Source organism: Aquarana catesbeiana, linkage group LG08 (assembly GCF_042186555.1).
Source record: "Aquarana catesbeiana isolate 2022-GZ linkage group LG08, ASM4218655v1, whole genome shotgun sequence".
Lineage (NCBI taxonomy): Eukaryota > Metazoa > Chordata > Amphibia > Anura > Ranidae > Aquarana > Aquarana catesbeiana.
In genome coordinates, this window is record NC_133331.1 from 166,187,670 (window position 1) to 166,205,649 (window position 17,980).

Below are 17,980 nucleotides of genomic sequence, written 5' to 3' on the forward strand. Positions count from 1 at the left end.
GAGAGCGCGGAGACGACACCGGTGAGAGGGAGAAGAGGCCCAAGAGACCCCCGAAGTCGGCAGAAGACCCCCGAAGTCGGAAGAAGACCCCCGAAGTAGGAAGAAGACCCCTGGAGCTGCCTAATAAATTACTTTAAAAACCTGTGTAGTGTGTTTTTTTTATTGACACTTTTTTCCCTAGGTGAATGGGTAGGGGTACCATGTACCCCATACTCATTCACATTGGGTGGGGGGCGGGTTCTGGGGGCCCCCTTATTAAAGGGGCTCCCAGATTCCGATAAGCCCCCGCCCGCAGACCCCAACAACCAACGGCCAGGGTTGAGGCAAGGGAAGAGGCCCTTGTCCTCATCAGGATGGGGACAAGGTGCTTTGGGGTGGGGGGCCACAGGGCGCCCCCTCCCCCAAAGCACCCACCCCCATGTTGAGGGCATGCGGCTTGGTATGGCTCAGGAGGGGGGGCGTTCGCTCGTCCCCACCCCCTTTCCTGACCGGCCAGGCTGCGTGCTCGGATAAGGGTCTGGTATGGATTTTGGGGGGACCCCCACGCCATTTTTCGGCGTAGGGGGGTTCCCCTTAAAATCCACACCAGGCCTAAGGGCCTGGTATGCCCCCGGAGGGGAACCCATGCGGTTTTTTTTATTTAAAATTTGGCGTGGAGTTCCCCCTCAAGATTCATACCAAACACAGTGCCTGGCATTGGCGGAGATCCAAATCCAAGTCGGATCTCCGCACCAGTGTGAACCCGGCTCGCAAGGTGTCAATCTCGCCGATAAAAGTGGCGCGATTGACACAATATCAGACAGCAATACAGAAGTTGACCAAAGGGTGGTGGTAAAGAGCTGAAAAACCACGTGATTTGGTGAAAGTTGGCTGGAAAAGTCCTGTCGTCTGTATGCAAGACAAACTTCTGGCCAACGCCCTTTGTACAAAAATCCAAGGGAAAGTTTGTACAAAGTCCTATCGTGTGTATGGGGCTTAACATAAAGCACCTTTACACCAAGTTACAGAGACTAGTGCTAGATGGATTTTCTTATTTTAATATTTTGGCTCCTACTCTGACTGTAAATTGTCTCCATGTACACAGTTACAAGACTGTTCTATACTCATAACAACCCAACCTGCTGTAATCTTTTAACATAATTAACTGTATGGGTTAGCTGCACGTTACACTTCATCAGTATTCCTAGTATTACTTTATTAAAGTACAAGTCTAGTTTTGCAGAATTATTTACGTTCTATATATGAAATGCATGCACTATTCACTGAGCCCCTGCAGAGTGTCAGGGGGTCTTTCTTGCCCCCCCCAGCCACTCCCAATATAGAGTTAAATTAAATTTCTAGCTGGCTATATAATCTCAGAGCACATTCAAAATCGCAGCGTTATCATGTTCTGCTGCTTTTACAACACAGATAAAAACTAGTGCAGGTATGCGTGGTGGCCAATCAGCTTCTATCTTCAGCTCATTCAGTTGAGTTTTCAAAGTGAAATATAGTAGCTGATTTGTTGCCATACATAACTGCTCCAGATTCTTGCTGCTCCATTTTTGGTAAATTCCCCTCAATGTTCCCAGTTCATTGGGAAATATTATGGAATGTCACATTTTGGATGTAGTAGAAATTTAAGACACTCCATGTCCAATCTCCTTATATGCCTTCCATCTTCCTATTCTCTGTCAGGTGAATATTCCTAGTGTTAGTTCTGATTCCTACCCCTCAGTCCTTGAGATTATGCTCTTTATAGGGGTAGGTTGATTGATTTATAGAATCATAATATTTAATACTGGTTAGGCAGGTTGCAGTGAGGTGTCAACACCTCTTAATCACCTATGGGTGTTGGTTTTATGGAATTCTGGTCCTGATAGCCTTATACACTTATGTTACAATTTATGCCTTCCCCTTTATACAGATGTTGTTGATCACCTCACCTTCTCTAAAAGAAGAATTCAAAGTTAGTATCCTTCATTTTTTTTCTAGCCTAATGCCGCGTACACACGGTCGGACTTTTCAGCTACAAAAGTCCGACAGCCCGTCCGACAGACTTTCGACGTTACTTTCGACGGACTTTTGGCGGACTTTCAACAGACTTTCTAACGACCGGACTTGCCTACACACGATCACACCAAAGTCCGACGGATTCGTACATGATGACTTACAACGGACTAAAATAAGGAAGTTGATAGCCAGTAGCCAATAGCTGCCCTAGCGTGGGTTTTTGTCCATCGGACTAGCATACAGACGAGCGGATTTCTGGGTCCGGCGGAGTTACGACGTAAAGATTTGAAGCATGTTCCAAATCTAAAGTCCATCAGATTTGCGACTGGAAAAGTCCGCTGAAGGGCCGGTGAAGCCCACACACAATCGGATTGTCTGCCGGATTTGGTCCGTCGGCGTCCGTCGAACAAGTCCGGTCGGAAAGTCCGACCGTGTGTACGCGGCATAAGGGTTTCATTTTCCTTATCTCCATTTCCAATTTCCTTTAAGAGATACGTTTTCTATCAGGTGACATCATATCTTATCATGAACCTCCCTCAACCTGGAGTCAAGGGTTAGGAGTGTCCAGCCATTGGCTGAGAGCACTGATCGGGAGCCAATTGGCAGACCTTTTTCGATCATGCCCCTTTGATAGAAGTCGGCCGAATGGCGCCCGACATTTGGCCCGTATGTACTAGGCTTTAGGCTCCAGCTGAAGTAAAGGATTGGGTATGCTAGGCTTACCTGCAGATGCCCAAATAGTATTTTTAGTTATTGAACATAGCATGTCTGTTTTATGTTCCCCCTAGGGATTGTTTTTTCTTTTTCTCTGGGACTTGGCCCAGTAAACACTTCTTTTTTTGTGGACCACATAGTTGTTTATCTGGTTTTCTCCCATGTGGGTAATGTGCTGTTCCACTTGTTATTTGGTGGATGGCTGGTTCGCTGACTGGGACCCATAGCTCTTTCTGGTAGTAGTTTTCTTCCTTAGTAGGGATTACCTGTACTGGCTCAGAGCACTCCTGTTAGTTGTGGTAATTCCATAACGGTTGCCCTTCTTCATATAGCCTTTGTTTAGATATTGATTTCTTCTTGTAGTATGACATTCGCATCTGTTGGATCTCAGTGTCTACTGCCTATCCCTCAGCTGGACTGCTTTTGGACATCCCAACTTTTCAAGAATTTTTACAATTTGTCCCTCAAAGGATGATAAAAAATAAGGTTTTTGTTCTTATTGTAAAATGTTTTAAAACTTGTAAGAAAAAAAAAAAAAAACACGGGAAACACAAGTCCTGCCCCTCTGTGTTATTAGCTCTTGTACTTCTTGCTCACAATACTGAAGCATGATGGTTGAAGTTGGGCAAAAATTGAAATAACACTCCTAAAGCTACATCCGTATTGGTATCCGGTTGGAGATGGGGTTATATGGGGGCTGGCTTGACATCTTATTTTTCCTAGTAGTCCACTGGAAAACACAGCTCCCTCCTTTTTGATAAGTGGTCAACTTATGTTCGCCTGCTGCCAAGATTAAACTGTTCCTCAAAGAAGGATACTCGCTTTCTTCCCTTTCTCACTGCTTGCAACATCAGAGTTTCTTAAAGCAGACCTTTCCCTCATCCTACTGATATGAAACCCCCACCATTAATGAAATTAGTATTGCAAAATACATACTTGCCTCATTTCTTTCAGTCTATAAATATCCTATTTCACCTGGAAAGACTGACATTTTATAAACAAACATCATCCATGGATGGCTTCTTCTGCATATTCCATGATGGCCCACCAATGATGTCAGTGCCAGATTTTGTGCATGTGCTGCATGACATCTGATGCGGTCATGTCTGGAAAAAGAAATACCTTTTTCCCGAGGTCTCGTGAGATTTTACATACTAAACCTCCCTGGAAGGCACTGATGATGTTGCCTGACCAGGCCCAGTTGAAATGCACTGGCTACATCACCGATGCCTAAGAAAACCAGAAGTTCACTAAATTTAAATGTAAACTCACAAAAAAAGTTTAATTTATATTTGTTTATATGTCATCATGCAGAGCTGTATGCATCTGTGGTTTTTCGTTTAGTTTTAGTACCTTGCACTATCTCTGTATCTCTAAACATTTTACACTTTGATCTGTTTGGACAACCGGATAACGTGAAATAATAAAAATTGGAAAAGGAAAAAAAATACATACAAAGAGTTGTGAGCGGTTTAACTTGATAAATACCACCATTTGTTTCAAACTTAATACCCAATGTAAAATTTTGGTCCATGTGCCAATTGGCCTATAAATATGTCTTTAAAACATATAATTATCAAAAATACAATATACTTACTTATGCTTTCTAATGTCACTGATGCCATTTTTACGGTTACCAAGCCTTTCCGCTGGATTAATCCTAGAAACAAAAGAAAAATTGTTTATCATTCACATGGTGCATGCATACAATTATTTAGAGACTGATGGATTTAGTAAGTATTGATTTTGTAGCCTAAGTTTCAAAACACTGTACCCAAAAAATTAGGATGAAGGATGTTCATTAACCCCTTGCTTACTTAAACCCTCTTTCTGCCCAGACCAATTTTCAGCTTTCAGCGATGTCACACTTTGAATGACAATTGTGCGGTCATGCTACACTGTACCCAAATTAAATGTTTATAATTTATTTTACACAAATATAGTTTTCTTTTTGTGGTATTTAATCACTGCTAGGGTTTTTATTTTTTGCTAAACAAACAAAAAAATGAAAAAAAAAAAATTTTTCATAGTTTTTTTCATAGTTTGTTATAAAAGTTTGCAAACAGGTAATTTTTCTCCTTCATTGATATGCGCTGATGAGGCTCACTGATCACCACTGATGGGCTGCACTGATGGGCACTGATAGGCACAGATAAGGTGGCACTGATGGGCACTGATAAGGCGGCAATGATGAGGCAGCACTGATGGGCCCTGATAGGTGGCACTGATGGGTGGCACTGAAGGGCACCGATGGGCGGCATGGAAAGGGAATGATAGGTAGCACTGATAGATGGCACTGATGGGCACTAATAGGTGGCACTGCTAGGCACTGATAGGTGGCACTGATGGGCACAATTCCGATGCACAAAGTGCCACGCATGCTCAGAAGAAATTCCGAGACGGAACTGCTCGGTCTGGTAAACTTAGCGTTCGGAATGGATATAGCACTTTTGTCAGGCTGCAATGTTTTAAATTGTTTAATGCAGCACACTCTCTTCTTCTTTATAATGCTAGAAGAATTAAGTTGTTTTGCTGCTCATATTCACACAGACTTCTTACAAACTTCTTTCTTTATTATTTCTTGTGATTTCATCAATATAATATTTTTATTTGTCACATCTGACTCAAAAATATTTTTGGGTGTGTTTTGTGTGTCAAGTTACCACAACACCATTATTAGTGAGTATTATTTAATCTCAAGAAGGTTGCTTGGTGTTGGTGTCTCTTGTTAATTTCACATTGTATTTTTGAAATGTACCTGCCTCCTCACAAACTGTCCTTTTTGAATGATAGTATAATTGAAACATAAAAACCTTTATTAAGGGCTCAGAACCAAACAAAGCGGAAAGGCAACGCTGAAGAAACATCAAAAATTGGTGAAGCCTTTGGCCCCCAGGGCACACATTAATTATTTCCTGCCAAAATTGGTGGCCCGAGGAGTCCATATATAAGGGAATGCAATCTGGTCCAGAAGTCCAAGAGAATCATGAACAGCAGCAGATAACATGTATGTCCCCAGGCTGTGGTCATACAAGAGCCTGCATCTTTTGTCAGACCAGACTGAACCCAGGTCATCACTCTCTTGTCTTCCTTCCACACTTCCTTCCACGCTGTGGCTCTGGTGGTGGAGTTGTGGCAGGAGGAGGATGGTCCAACTCACACAGGTGGGTATTGGGTGTGATTTCGCCCCTCACCCCCTTAGTTAAGGCTTTATAAAGAAGGTCCTCACACATGAGGCGTTGGCCCTCCTGCATGTCCTGCAGTTTGGTGGCATCCATGGAGGCAAAGGCCTCTTCACGAGTGGGGAAGGCTCTGAGGGACGCAGAAGCCTCCTGTATCAGCCTAGGTGCTGAATCCTGCACGTTACTCCCCTTCCTGGGTCTTTTGTTTGGAAGGCGGAGGGGAGGGACCTGCGGTTCTGTCAGGCTTCTACTGGGCCCAGCCTTCTCCTGGCTGCCACTTAGCCCTGCCTCCTCCTGGCTGCCACATTCCACAGCCTCCTCCTGGCTGAGGTCTTCCTGTGTATAAAAAAGGGACATAGTTTTAGTTTTTTCTTCATCAGTTACAATTTTCATCTCATGACTGTTGCAAATTGAAACAAATATAACAGACTATCATTCTTAGCCCAGCATTTTTCATTCTTGTACCAATTATTTTTGCCCACTACTGTCTATTGATATGTAAAACACTTTCTTAAATCAGCAATTAGTGATCAATAATAACATCTAGTAAACATAATTTATGTTTTGCCCAGAAATCTGTAGAAGAATGCTATACCTGACTCCAGCTGGGCTCCTCCACTTCTTCCTGGCTGGAAGTCCCAGGTTGGACATCGGAAGCCTCAGCTGGGGTGGAAGATAGGGTGGAAGGAAGAGTGGAAGTAAGGGTGGAGAGGGATTCCCTGACTTCAGTCTGGTCTGACAGAAAACAAAGTCTCTCATAGTACCACAGCCTGGGGACATAAATGTCATCTGCTGCAACTGCTGATCTCTGGGAATCTATGACCTTCTTGCGCTCCCTAAGATATGTGCTCCTCAGGCCACCAATTTTGGCTTTTAAATAGGGGATGGTTGCTGTGGGGACCACCGGCTTCACCAAATTCAGCAGTTTCTCCAGCGCTGCCTGCCTCTTTTGTTTATTGTTGTATTGGGGGTGTTTCACCTGCCACAGACAGGGCAGCTCCCTGTATTTGTCTATGAACAGGGAGAGGAAGTTGTGGTCATTGAAGCCATCCATTTTCTCTGCAAGACACAACACAAGACAAACCCTAAGGTCAGTCTAAAGTCTCCTAATCTTCTCCCAATATAGGCCTCAATTTCTAAGCAGTATAGGCCCAAGTTTAAATGTTACCTTCGTTATCACGATCTGCGCTTCCGATACTCCTTCCTCCGCTCACAGACCGTATGTAAGATGCACGCGTGTTACGTTTTATATACACTGCGCATGTGTGAAACTCCGTCCGCCCCTGACGTTCTTTCTAGTCTATTCCCCACCCCTTCTCGTTCGGCGCAGTGAGGGAAGAGCACATGGCGGAGACACAACAGGTGCGTGCTAATTACAGCAACGAGGAGGAGGAAAGCCCAGAGCCAGAAACCTCACGATCCCGGAGGAGACGATTTAAGGCCTCAAATATGTCCTTTGTGGAGATGTTGGAGATGGTCGACATCCTGAAGAGGGCCGACTATGACGGGAAGTATGGACCTTACCCCAACCCCAATGTCAGAAAGGCCAAGATCATGGCTAAAGTAATCAAGAGTCTGCAGAAGAATTTTGGGGTACGATGATCCAAGGATCAACTCAGGAAGCGGTGGTCGGACCTCAAATTAAGGGAGCACGAGCAGTACAGAAGGATCAGGAGAGTGCTGCAAAAAAGTAAGTAGTTGTCCTATGTTCCTATTCTTGATTTTTCTAACATTTGTGCTGCTCCATGTGCTTTTCTTTACTGTTTAAAATGGCAACTTTCATGTTCATGGGCACATTATTAGTTCGTATGAAACATTGTTCGTTCGGCATAAAAAACATCATGTTTTGGACATATGCATTTGAATACATTTTTGCTAGCCTAGTTCTCTACAAATAATTTTGGTGATTAGATGGGTTTGTAACTAGAATGAACTGCAAACTAGATTCTGTGTAAGGAGAGGACACTCAGCAGCTCTTTACACATCTGGACACTGGAGCACTAGTGTGGGACACCAGAACACCCTTTTGATTAGGGGGTCCCACACAGATGCTCCAGTGTATACTATAGGGGGGTCTCCATCTGTGAAGCTTGTACAAAACAGGTAAGTATTCAAGCTTGACAAAGGAAAAAATATTTCTTCATCTTGCAACTCTGCCAAAACAGACAATTGTACCCTACTTACAAGCAATGTTTCACATTCCTATTTCTGCCATCAAATATCTGTGTGCTAAGTATACCTTTTTTTTTAACATAGGGGAGAAAAGACTCGGAGGACACCACTCATTCGAGGAGACAACAGACCCCCCACCTCAGGAAGAAGAAATCCCCCAAAGCCAAAAGGAGGAGGAGGAAGGAGATGTAATCGAAATAGTCACCACAATAGGTGAGTGTCTGCGACCACAGGCTCAGGTAAGAGATGGATTCCGGCATATTTATAATACATGGTGTGTTTTTGTTTTTATATTTTTAGGTGATCGTGATGTTGTGGAAGAAGGTAATTTCACCAGTGAGAGTGCCCAGATCCTGATCAGGGAGATCATTGGGTGTAATAGGGACTTGGAAAACATCCAGAAAAACATCAATGATGTTTAAAACAAAATGAACAACATCATTGATGTTTTAGGGAGAGTTTAAAACACCTCCAAATCCCTGACTTTTTTGTTGTTTTTTGAATTGTAAAATTTTTTGCACCTTTTTTGACATATTCTCGAAAAGCCAAATTTTGAAGATGCACACAGTGTGTCAACATGTGCTATCTGCCATCACGGGAGATCAATGGACGCGTTTTGTGGGTGCAACCCCTTCCTCAATAATAAAGTAGCTGAGAGGAAGGGGCTGCTCGCCCAAAACATGTCCCTTGATCCCCCGTGATGGCAGCTAGCACATGTTAGCATTCGGAAATTGGTGTGCATCTTCAAAATTTGGCTTTTCCAGGGGTGACTTCACCCCATCTGAAGGCAATATCAAACACAGTTCCTAAATTCTCATGTCTGATATTGCCTTCAATTTCTAACAAAGTTGAACTTTGTAAGTTCCAGATTTGTGTATTTCTTGTTGGTTTTAAACATGCCTATTTTAACTTAAATGGACATTTTTACTTTTATTAATGTGACCCAAAAAATTGTTATACAACAAACATGTTGGTTTGTTTTAAAAACCTTTTATAAATGCACATGTGATTATGCTGGTATTAAAAAGATTGATAATCAAGAATGTGTGGATTCTTCTTTCAATGCTCCAAAACTTTTGTTGTGGTAAAATTGGTGTTTTCTGTGACAATGGGGGTTATTTCCTAAGGGCAAATCCACTTTGCACTACAAGTGCAGTTTCAGTGCAGTCTCAAGTGCACTTGTATTGCAAAGTGTATTTGCCTTTAGTAAATAACACCCAACAGTGCTTTCTAATGTTACACAATCACACCATTTTCAGGACTACACACATTTCAGTCAGGGTCAGCTAAAAGAAACACAAGCAGTAATAAATGTCAGTAAATATTTTAGTAGGTAAACTAATTTTTTTATTTAAAAAAAGGCTCAGACATTGTCTGGCATATTGATGGCCCCCCTACCCGCAAAGTATTCAAGGTACCTTAGACAGACCTCGCGGGCACTCGGTGGCGGCAAGCCAGGACGGCCAGCCTCAAGTGCCATCAGGGTTGGTTCATTTACATGAATTCCGGCCTCAGGCCCCACTGAGGCAGCATAGTTGGCAGAATTTCACCTTAAAAAGTTGTGGAGAACACAGCACGCCAGGATGATATGATTCAGTTTATACTCCGCCATGTGTATGGGTGTAAGAAATAGGCGGAACCGGCTGGCCATGATTCCAAACGTGTTCTCCACCACTCTTCTGATTCTGGCCAGCCGTTAATTAAAAACCCTCTGGTCCGGGGTGAAGGTCCTCATAGGGAATGGCCGCATAAGATGGTCCCTCAGCGCAAACGCTTCATTCGCAACGAAGACGAATGGGAGTCCTTCCACATTGTCTTCTGGAAGTGGCAAGTCCAAGCTGCCATTCTGGAGATGCCTGTAGAACTCCGTCTGGGCGATGACTCCACCATCTGACATCCGGCCATTCTTCCCCACGTCCACATACAGGAACTTATAAGTAGTCGACACCACCGCCAACATCACAATACTATTGAACCCCTTATAGTTGTAATAGTATGACCCCGAGTTGGGTTCTGGGACGATGTGGACGTGTTTCCCATCAATTGCCCCTCCGCAGTTAGGAAAGTCCCACCACTGGGCAAAGTGGGAGGCCACAGTCTGCCATTCCTGTGGCGTGGAAACTGTGGAGTCAAACCAGAAAAATAAATTAATCATTTTGCACATAAACATGGAAAGCAGATTAGACACAGACATTCTTGGCCAACATCAGTATAACATTTATTTTAGGTAGTATTTAAACACAAAGGTATAAGGTCCACCTATCAGATCCCCCCCCCCATGGGCCATTTTATAAATTTTATGGGGGGGAGGGAGATGTTTTGGACAGGTAACCCTCTCCACTTCATTGAGAGATGAATGCATAAATAATGTGTATTACTTTGGCCAACCCCTCCTTACTTTACACTATTGGCAGCCCACTGGACAGGTAAGAAGTGTCATATTACAAAGAGATAAATACACACTGTACACATTTTAGCACTTTTTTACATTCTGCTATTACCTATCAATATAATAATAGGATACAAAAACTTTAAACAGTACCATTTGAAAGTATTCAGGCAGGCCCTTGCACTACATGCTTTGGGGAATTCATCCATAAATCTGACCACTAAAGAGGTGGGTATAGTGTGTATGGGTTTGGCAAAGTCAGCAGATAGAGGATTGGTATCAGCTGAGTTAGCAGTTGGGGGGAGGGAGGGTTCAAAAAGATTTTGGGAGACCAAAAAAAAGCCTCTGGCACTCTGCCTGAATTTCAAGCACAAATCACAATTTTACACATTTTAGGGGGTGTTTAGGGTAAAGCACTACTATGGAGCTGACAAAATACATTGTTAAGTGACTACACGAGGTGACTATAGGCCCAGGAGAGCATGCTGGGGAGGTAAGTGAAAGCAAATATGCATGAAGGACAAAACTAAATTACATAAAAATCCAGCATGCATGAGGACAAAGGGGACATTCACAGCAGATTACAATCATGGTAATTAGGGAATGAGGAAAGAAATACAATATATTATCAAACATTAAATACAATAAAATATGATGTTAAAGGATAAAAATCTTACCTTAATATACTCCTTCTATAGGACCTGGATGATGGCAGAACAGGTCTCTGGGATAATGATCCCCAGAGCCTGGGGGGAGATGCCTGTCGAGAACTTGAGGTCCTGCAGGCTTCTCCCCGTCACCAAGTACCGCAGGGTGGTGACTAACCTCTGCTCCAGAGTGATGGCTTGCCTCATGCAGGTATCCTGCCTGCTGATATAGGGGGTCAGCAAAGCCAACGAACGGTGAAATATGGGGTCCGTCATCCGGAGAAAGTTCCTGAAATCATCAGGATTATTCTCACGGATCTCACGGAGCAAAGGCATTTGACAGAACTGGTCACGCTGGAGCAACCAATTCTTGGTCCATGAACTCCTCCCCACCCTGTTCATGGACTGGACTTGTGTCAAGGTAAGGACCCCAACACCAAGCTCCCGCACAGCACGAACTCTACGAGGAGTACGTATACGCAACATGGCTAGAAAACGGTCGGCTGCTCAGAACGAAGTAACAGAACGCACTGAAGAACAGCAAGGCCTGTGAAGAGCAACCTGAAAATCAGTAACGAACGAACACGAACACAATGACAAGTCAATTGTACTCGCTGCACGCACTGAAGACCAGATACAAACCGACAAGCACAGACTGAACAGCAGAAAACTATCTGAAAACCACGAGTCTGAAAAAGTGCGAATCGTCTCTCACCAAACTTTTACTAACACGAGATTAGCAAAAGGAGCCCAAGGGTGCCGCGCTTGGTTCTGAACTGCCCTTTTATAGTCTCGTCGTACTTGGTGTACGTGACCGCGTTCTTGGTGATCGGAAATTCCGACAACTTTGTGCGACCGTGTGTGTGCAAAACAAGTTTGAGCCAACATCCGCCGGAAAAAATCCATGGATTTTGTTGTCGGAATGTCCGATCAATGTCCGATCGTGTGTACGGGGCATTAGAAACCAGAATAGGTACCAAGAATGTCAGTGGGCATGGAGACAGAAAGGGCAGAGGAGAGCTAAGAAAGGGAAAGAAGAAGGAAAAGAATGTGGGGGATAGCCCTGGGAGAGGTAGTGCGATTCTGTTTTCGAAGCATCTAAAGGCAAAGGATAACAGAAAGGATTATCAAGGTCTCAAAACGAGGTCATCGAAATCTGGGGGTAAGCAATTCTGAACCCAAGGCAGCCAGATTTTCTGAAATTTCTGAAGCTTGTCATTTTCGATGGCTTCCATTTTAGCATGAATTAAGGCCTTATTCACCCTGAGTTTAGTTTCAGCCACAACCAAGGTTGGGGATTTCCAAGCTTTAGGGATGGTTTGTTTAGCGGCAGTTAGGAGTTAAACGAGAAGGCGGAATTGGCTCCACATCACCCCATCCGGTTTTAGGTTTAGGAGGGCCGTTGCTGGATCAGGCGGAATAGTAGACCTTAGCGTCTTTGAAACTATCTAAAAAATGGCCTTCCATAAGCTTTAGGCTACAGGGCAGTCCCACCACACATGTAGATGTGTGCCTGAGTCTGAGCAGCCACAGAATCAAGCTGAAGAATATTTGGGAATGTATTTTGCTACCAGGTACCAGCGGGCGAGAGTCTTGTGATTGGTTTCCACTGCCAGGACATTTGGTGACAATGATTTGGTTTGCGGCCCATATACTACTAGACCAATCAGCAATATCAAAAGGTGCGCCCCAGGTCTTGCTCCCATTTTGCAACATATGGTGGAGGCCCAGCATCAAGTGTAACACTCAGCTGTTTGTAGAGAATCAAAATAAGTCCTCTTATATGTGGATCACTTTTACAAATGCATTGGAACTGAGAGATCTGGGTCAGTAAAGAGCCCATTTTGAGGTATGGCATGTAAAAAAAAAACATTTGTAAGTATCACAAAAGCTCGGATCGAAGGGGAGTCCACAGGTATCGCAAAGGGTAGGGAAGGAGTGAAATGTGATTGCGCAGACTAACTTATGTAATCGTATGAGGTTTGCAGTGGACCAAGAGTGAAAGGAGCCAGGGGAGTCCCAGGCTGGATAGAGAGAAGGATTTCTGAGAAATGAGAGACATGGGTTATGAAGGGATTGAAGACCATATGTGGTTTTGAATTTGTCCCAAATTGACAGGAAGTGTTTTGTGATGGGGTTAAGGATAGAGGCACGCTCGACTGGCCGAAGCCATAACATATTGGCCACTGAACATTATTTTTCATAAAGGGCAAAGAAATAAACAAATACTAAAATAATGCTAGTTTGTTTAATGTACAATGTATTTTGTATAATAACCACTTTTCAAAATATTTTAAATTGTGTTGTCTATATTATATATTTCTACATATTGGCCTTATTCCAGCACTGTACTGGTTTTAATTAACTGATGATTAATTAAAACAGTAAGTAGTTTAACAGAATAGGTAATGGACCAAATGATCAGACAGAGAGGAACTGTATCTTTCAGTTTACTAAAAAAAAGTGCAAAGTAAGAAGCAATAATTCAAAACAGGCTCAGGATTAGGGATGAGCCGAACACCCCCCTGTTCGGTTCGCACCAAAACATGCGAACAGGCAAAAAATTTGTTCGAACACGCGAACACCGTTAAAGTCTATGGGACACGAACATGAATAATCAAAAGTGCTAATTTTAAAGGCTTATATGCAAGTTATTGTCATAAAAAGTGTTTGGGGACCTGGGTCCTGCCCCAGGGGACATGGATCAATGCAAAAAAAAGTTTTAAAAACGGCCGTTTTTTTCGGGAGCAGTGATTTTAATAATGCTTAAAGTGAAACAATAAAAGTGTAATATTCCTTTAAATTTCGTACCTGGGGGGTGTCTATAGTATGCCTGTAAAGGGGCACATGTTTCCCGTGTTTAGAACAATCTGACAGCAAAATGACATTTCAAAGGAAAAAAAGTCATTTAAAACTACTCGCGGCTATTAATGAATTGCTGGTCCGACAATACACATAAAAGTTCATTGATAAAAACGGAATGGGAGTTACCCACAGGGGAACCCCGAACCAAAATTTTAAAAAAATGACGTGGGGGTCCCCCTAAAGTCCATACCAGGCCCTTCAGGTCTGGTATGGATATTAAGGGGAACCCCGGCCAAAATTCAAAAAAAAAAAAAAAAAGGCTTGGGTTCCCCCTCAAAATCTATACCAGACCCTTCAGGTCTGGTATGGATTTTAAGGGGAACCCCGTGCCAAAATTAAAAAAAAAATGGCATGGGGTCCCCCCAAAAATCCATACCAGACCCTTATCTGAGCATTCAACCTGGCAGGCCGCAGGAAAAGAGGGGGGACGAGAGAGCGCCCCCCCTCCTGAACGTACCAGGCCGCATGCCCTCAACATTGGGAGGGTGCTTTGAGGTAGCCCCCCAAAGCACCTTGTCCCCATGTTGATGGGGACAAGGGCCTCATTCCCACAACCCTTGCCCGGTGGTTGTGGGGGTCTGCGGGCAGGGGGCTTATCGGAATCTGGAAGCCCCCTTTAACAAGGGGACCCCCAGATCCCGGCCCTCCCCCTGTGTGAAATGGTAAGGGGGTACAAAAGTACCCCTACCATTTCACAAAAAAAGTGTCAAAAATGTTAAAAATGACAAGAGACAGTTTTTGACAATTCCATTATTTAAATGCTTCTTCTTTCTTCTATCTTCTTGCGTCTATCTTCTATCTTCCTCCATCTTCTTCTTCTGGTTCTTCCTCCTGTGTTCTCGTCCGGCATCTTCCTCCGCGGCATCTTCTTCTCTTCTTCTTCTCGGGCCTCTCTGCATCCACCATGATGGGAGGTTCCCGCTGCGTGACGCTTCTCGTCTTCTGACGGTTCTTAACATCCACAGATGGGATCTCCCATCCTGGGTGGACGTCATATGATGGCCTCAGGTTCCCGGCCGTCTAGGGGGCGCGCCCGCCGCATTGCTCGGGACCCGGTGCGTGTGCCCGGCGGCCGCATGTCCGCCGGGCACCCGCGATTGCCCGTTAACCGGGCCGGACCGTGGATCTGTGTGTGTAGACACACAGATCCACGTTCTGTCAGGTGAGAGGAGAGCGATCTGTGTTCCCAGTACAGCAGAACACTGATCGGTCTCCTCCCCTTGTACGTCCCCGCCCCCTACAGTTAGAAGCATTCCCTAGGAAACACATTTAACCCCTTGTGTCCCCCTAGTGGTTAACCCCTTCCCTGCCTGTCACATTTACACAGTAATGAATGCAATTTTATAGCATTGATCGCTGTATAAATGTGAATGGCCCCAAAAATGTGTCAAAAGTGTCCGATGTGTCCGCCATAATGTCGCAGTCATGAAAAAAAATTGCGATCGCCGCTATTACTAGTAAAAAAAATAAATAAATATTTTTTTTTTTTAAATGCCATAAATCTATCCCGTATTTTGTAGACGCTATAACTTTTGCTCAAACCAATCAATATACGCTTCGTATACGTAATACGGATCGGCCAAAACTGAGTAAAAAAATTTTTTTTTTTTTTTAAATTGGGATATTTATTATAGCAAAAAGTAAAAAATATTGTGTTTTTTTCAAAATTGTCACTCTTCTTTTGTTTATAGCGCAAAAAATAAAAACCGCAGAGGTGATCAAATACCACCAAAAGAAAGCTCTATTTGTGGGAACAAAAGGACCTCAATTTTGTTTGGGTACAGCGTCGCACGACCGCGCAATTGTCTGGTGACAGCGCTGAAAACTAAAAATTGGTCTGGGAAGGAAGGGGGTGAAAATGCCCTGTATTGAACCAGTTAAATAACGGAGGGCGGGGCCACCCTGTGACCCTGCCCCCCTCTGAAACATGGGGACTTAATGGGGACTTCCCTGTGGCATTCCCCATGACGTCAGTGGGGGTGGGGTCACGGGTGACCCTGCCCCCTCTGACGTCACGGGGAATGCCACAGGGAAGTCCCCGTAAAGTCCCCGTGTGTCAGAGGGGGTGGGGTCACTGGGTGGCCCCACCCTCCATTATTTAAGAACCGCCAGAAGATGAGAAGCGTCACACAGCAGGAGCCTTCCATCATGGTGGATGCGGAGCAGCCCGAGAAGAAGAAGGGAAGAAGACGCTGCGGAGTAAGATGCCGGACGAGAACCCCGGAGGAAGAACCAGAAGAACCAGAAGAAGAAGAAGATGGAGGAAGAAACCGAAGGAAGATAGAAGATAGAAGAAAGAAGAAGCATTTAAATAAAAGAATTGTCAAAAACTGTCTCTTGTCATTTTTAAAATTTTTGACAGTTTTTTAGTGAAATGGTAGGGGTACTTTTGTACCCCCTTACCATTTCACACAGGGGGAGGGCCGGGATCTGGGGGTCCCCTTGTTAAAGGGGGCTTCCAGATTCCGATAAGCCCCCCCGCCCGCAAACCCCCACAACCAACGGGCATCAACATGGGGACAAGGTGCTTTGGGGGGCTACCTCAAAGCACCCTCCCAATGTTGAGGGCATGTGGCCTGGTACGGTTCAGGAGGGGGGGTGCTCTCTCGTCCCCCCTTATTTTCCTGCGGCCTGCCAGGTTGCGTGTTCGGATAAGGGTCTGGTATGGATTTTTGGAGGGACCCCACGCCATTTTTTAAAAAAATTTTGGTGCGGGGTTCCCCTTAAAATCCATACCAGACCTTAAGGGTCTGGTATAGATTTTGAGGGGGACCCAACGCCATTTTTTAAAAAAATTTTGGCCGGGGTTCCCCTTAATATCCATACCAGACCTGAAGGATCCCCTGTGGGGAAGTCCCATGCCGTTTTTATCAATCAACTTTTATGTGTATTGTCGGACCGGCAATTCATTAATAGCCGCAAGTAGTTTTAAATGACTTTTTTTCCTTTGAAATGTCATTTTGCTGTCAGACTGTTCTAAACACGGGAAACATGCGCACCTTTACAGGCATACTATAGACACCCCCCAGGTACGAAATTTAAAGGAATATTACACTTTTATTGTTTAAGCATTATTAAAATCACTGCTCCCGAAAAAACGTCCGTTTTTAAAACTTTTTTTTGCATTGATCCATGTCCCCTGGGGCAGGACCCAGGTCCCCAAACACTTTTTATGACAATACCATGCATATAAGCTTTTAAAATTAGCACTCTTGATTTCTCCCATAGACTTTTAAAGGGTGTTCCGCGGCTTTTGAATTTGCCAAAACACCCCAAATTGTTCGCTGTTCGACGAACTGGCGAACAGCCGATGTTCGAGTCGAACATGAGTTCGACTCGAACTCAAAGCTCATCCCTACACAGGATAGCAAAAAAACATGTACAAACTGCAGAATGATATAAAACAGATTATGAAAGCTGCACAGTCTCTGTCACTCAGGGTAACATATGGTTGCATAGCACAGTCTCTATAAGTCTGTATAACAAACGAGTCAAGTATAAAATCACTACTTTAGTAAAACAACAGGGGACTAGACTGGGACAGGGCAGAGCCACGCTGTGTGTCAATAGGCACACACAGTGCAGCTCAGGATTGAGCCCACATGAGTGCCACCATAGCAAGTGGCTTGCTATGGAGGCACTCAGCAGGGGCAAGGAGCCAGGAGTGTCGGCGGGTGACCCCAGAAGAGGAGGCTCGGGGCTGCTCTGTGCAATGGTAATGGTAAGTATAACATACAGTTATGTTCATAAGTTTACATACCCTGGCAGCTTTTATGATTTCTTGGCCATTTTTCAGAGAATATGAATGATAACACAAAAACTTTCTTTCACTCATGGTTAGTGTTTGTCTGAAGCTATGTATTATCAATAAACTGTGTTTACTCTTTTTAAATCGTAATGACAGCAGAAAATACCCTGATCAAAAGTTTACATACCCCAGTTCTTAATACCGTGTATTGCCCCCTTTAACATCAATGACAGCTTGAAGTCTTTTGTGGTATTTGTGGAGGAGACTCTTA

The 17,980-nt window shown here is 44.0% G+C and overlaps 1 protein-coding gene across 2 annotated transcripts in view; it reads right to left on the minus strand.

Annotated features, from left to right (window-relative positions):
* LOC141106160 (cGMP-dependent protein kinase 2-like) overlaps positions 1-17,980 on the minus strand; it is a 397,387-nt gene that overhangs the window by 15,194 nt on the left and 364,213 nt on the right. For both annotated transcript variants that reach the window (XM_073596694.1, XM_073596693.1), the window contains exon 17: positions 4,304-4,366. In XM_073596694.1, the coding sequence (XP_073452795.1) occupies positions 4,304-4,366 (63 nt within the window). The remainder of the gene's footprint in view (positions 1-4,303; positions 4,367-17,980) is intronic.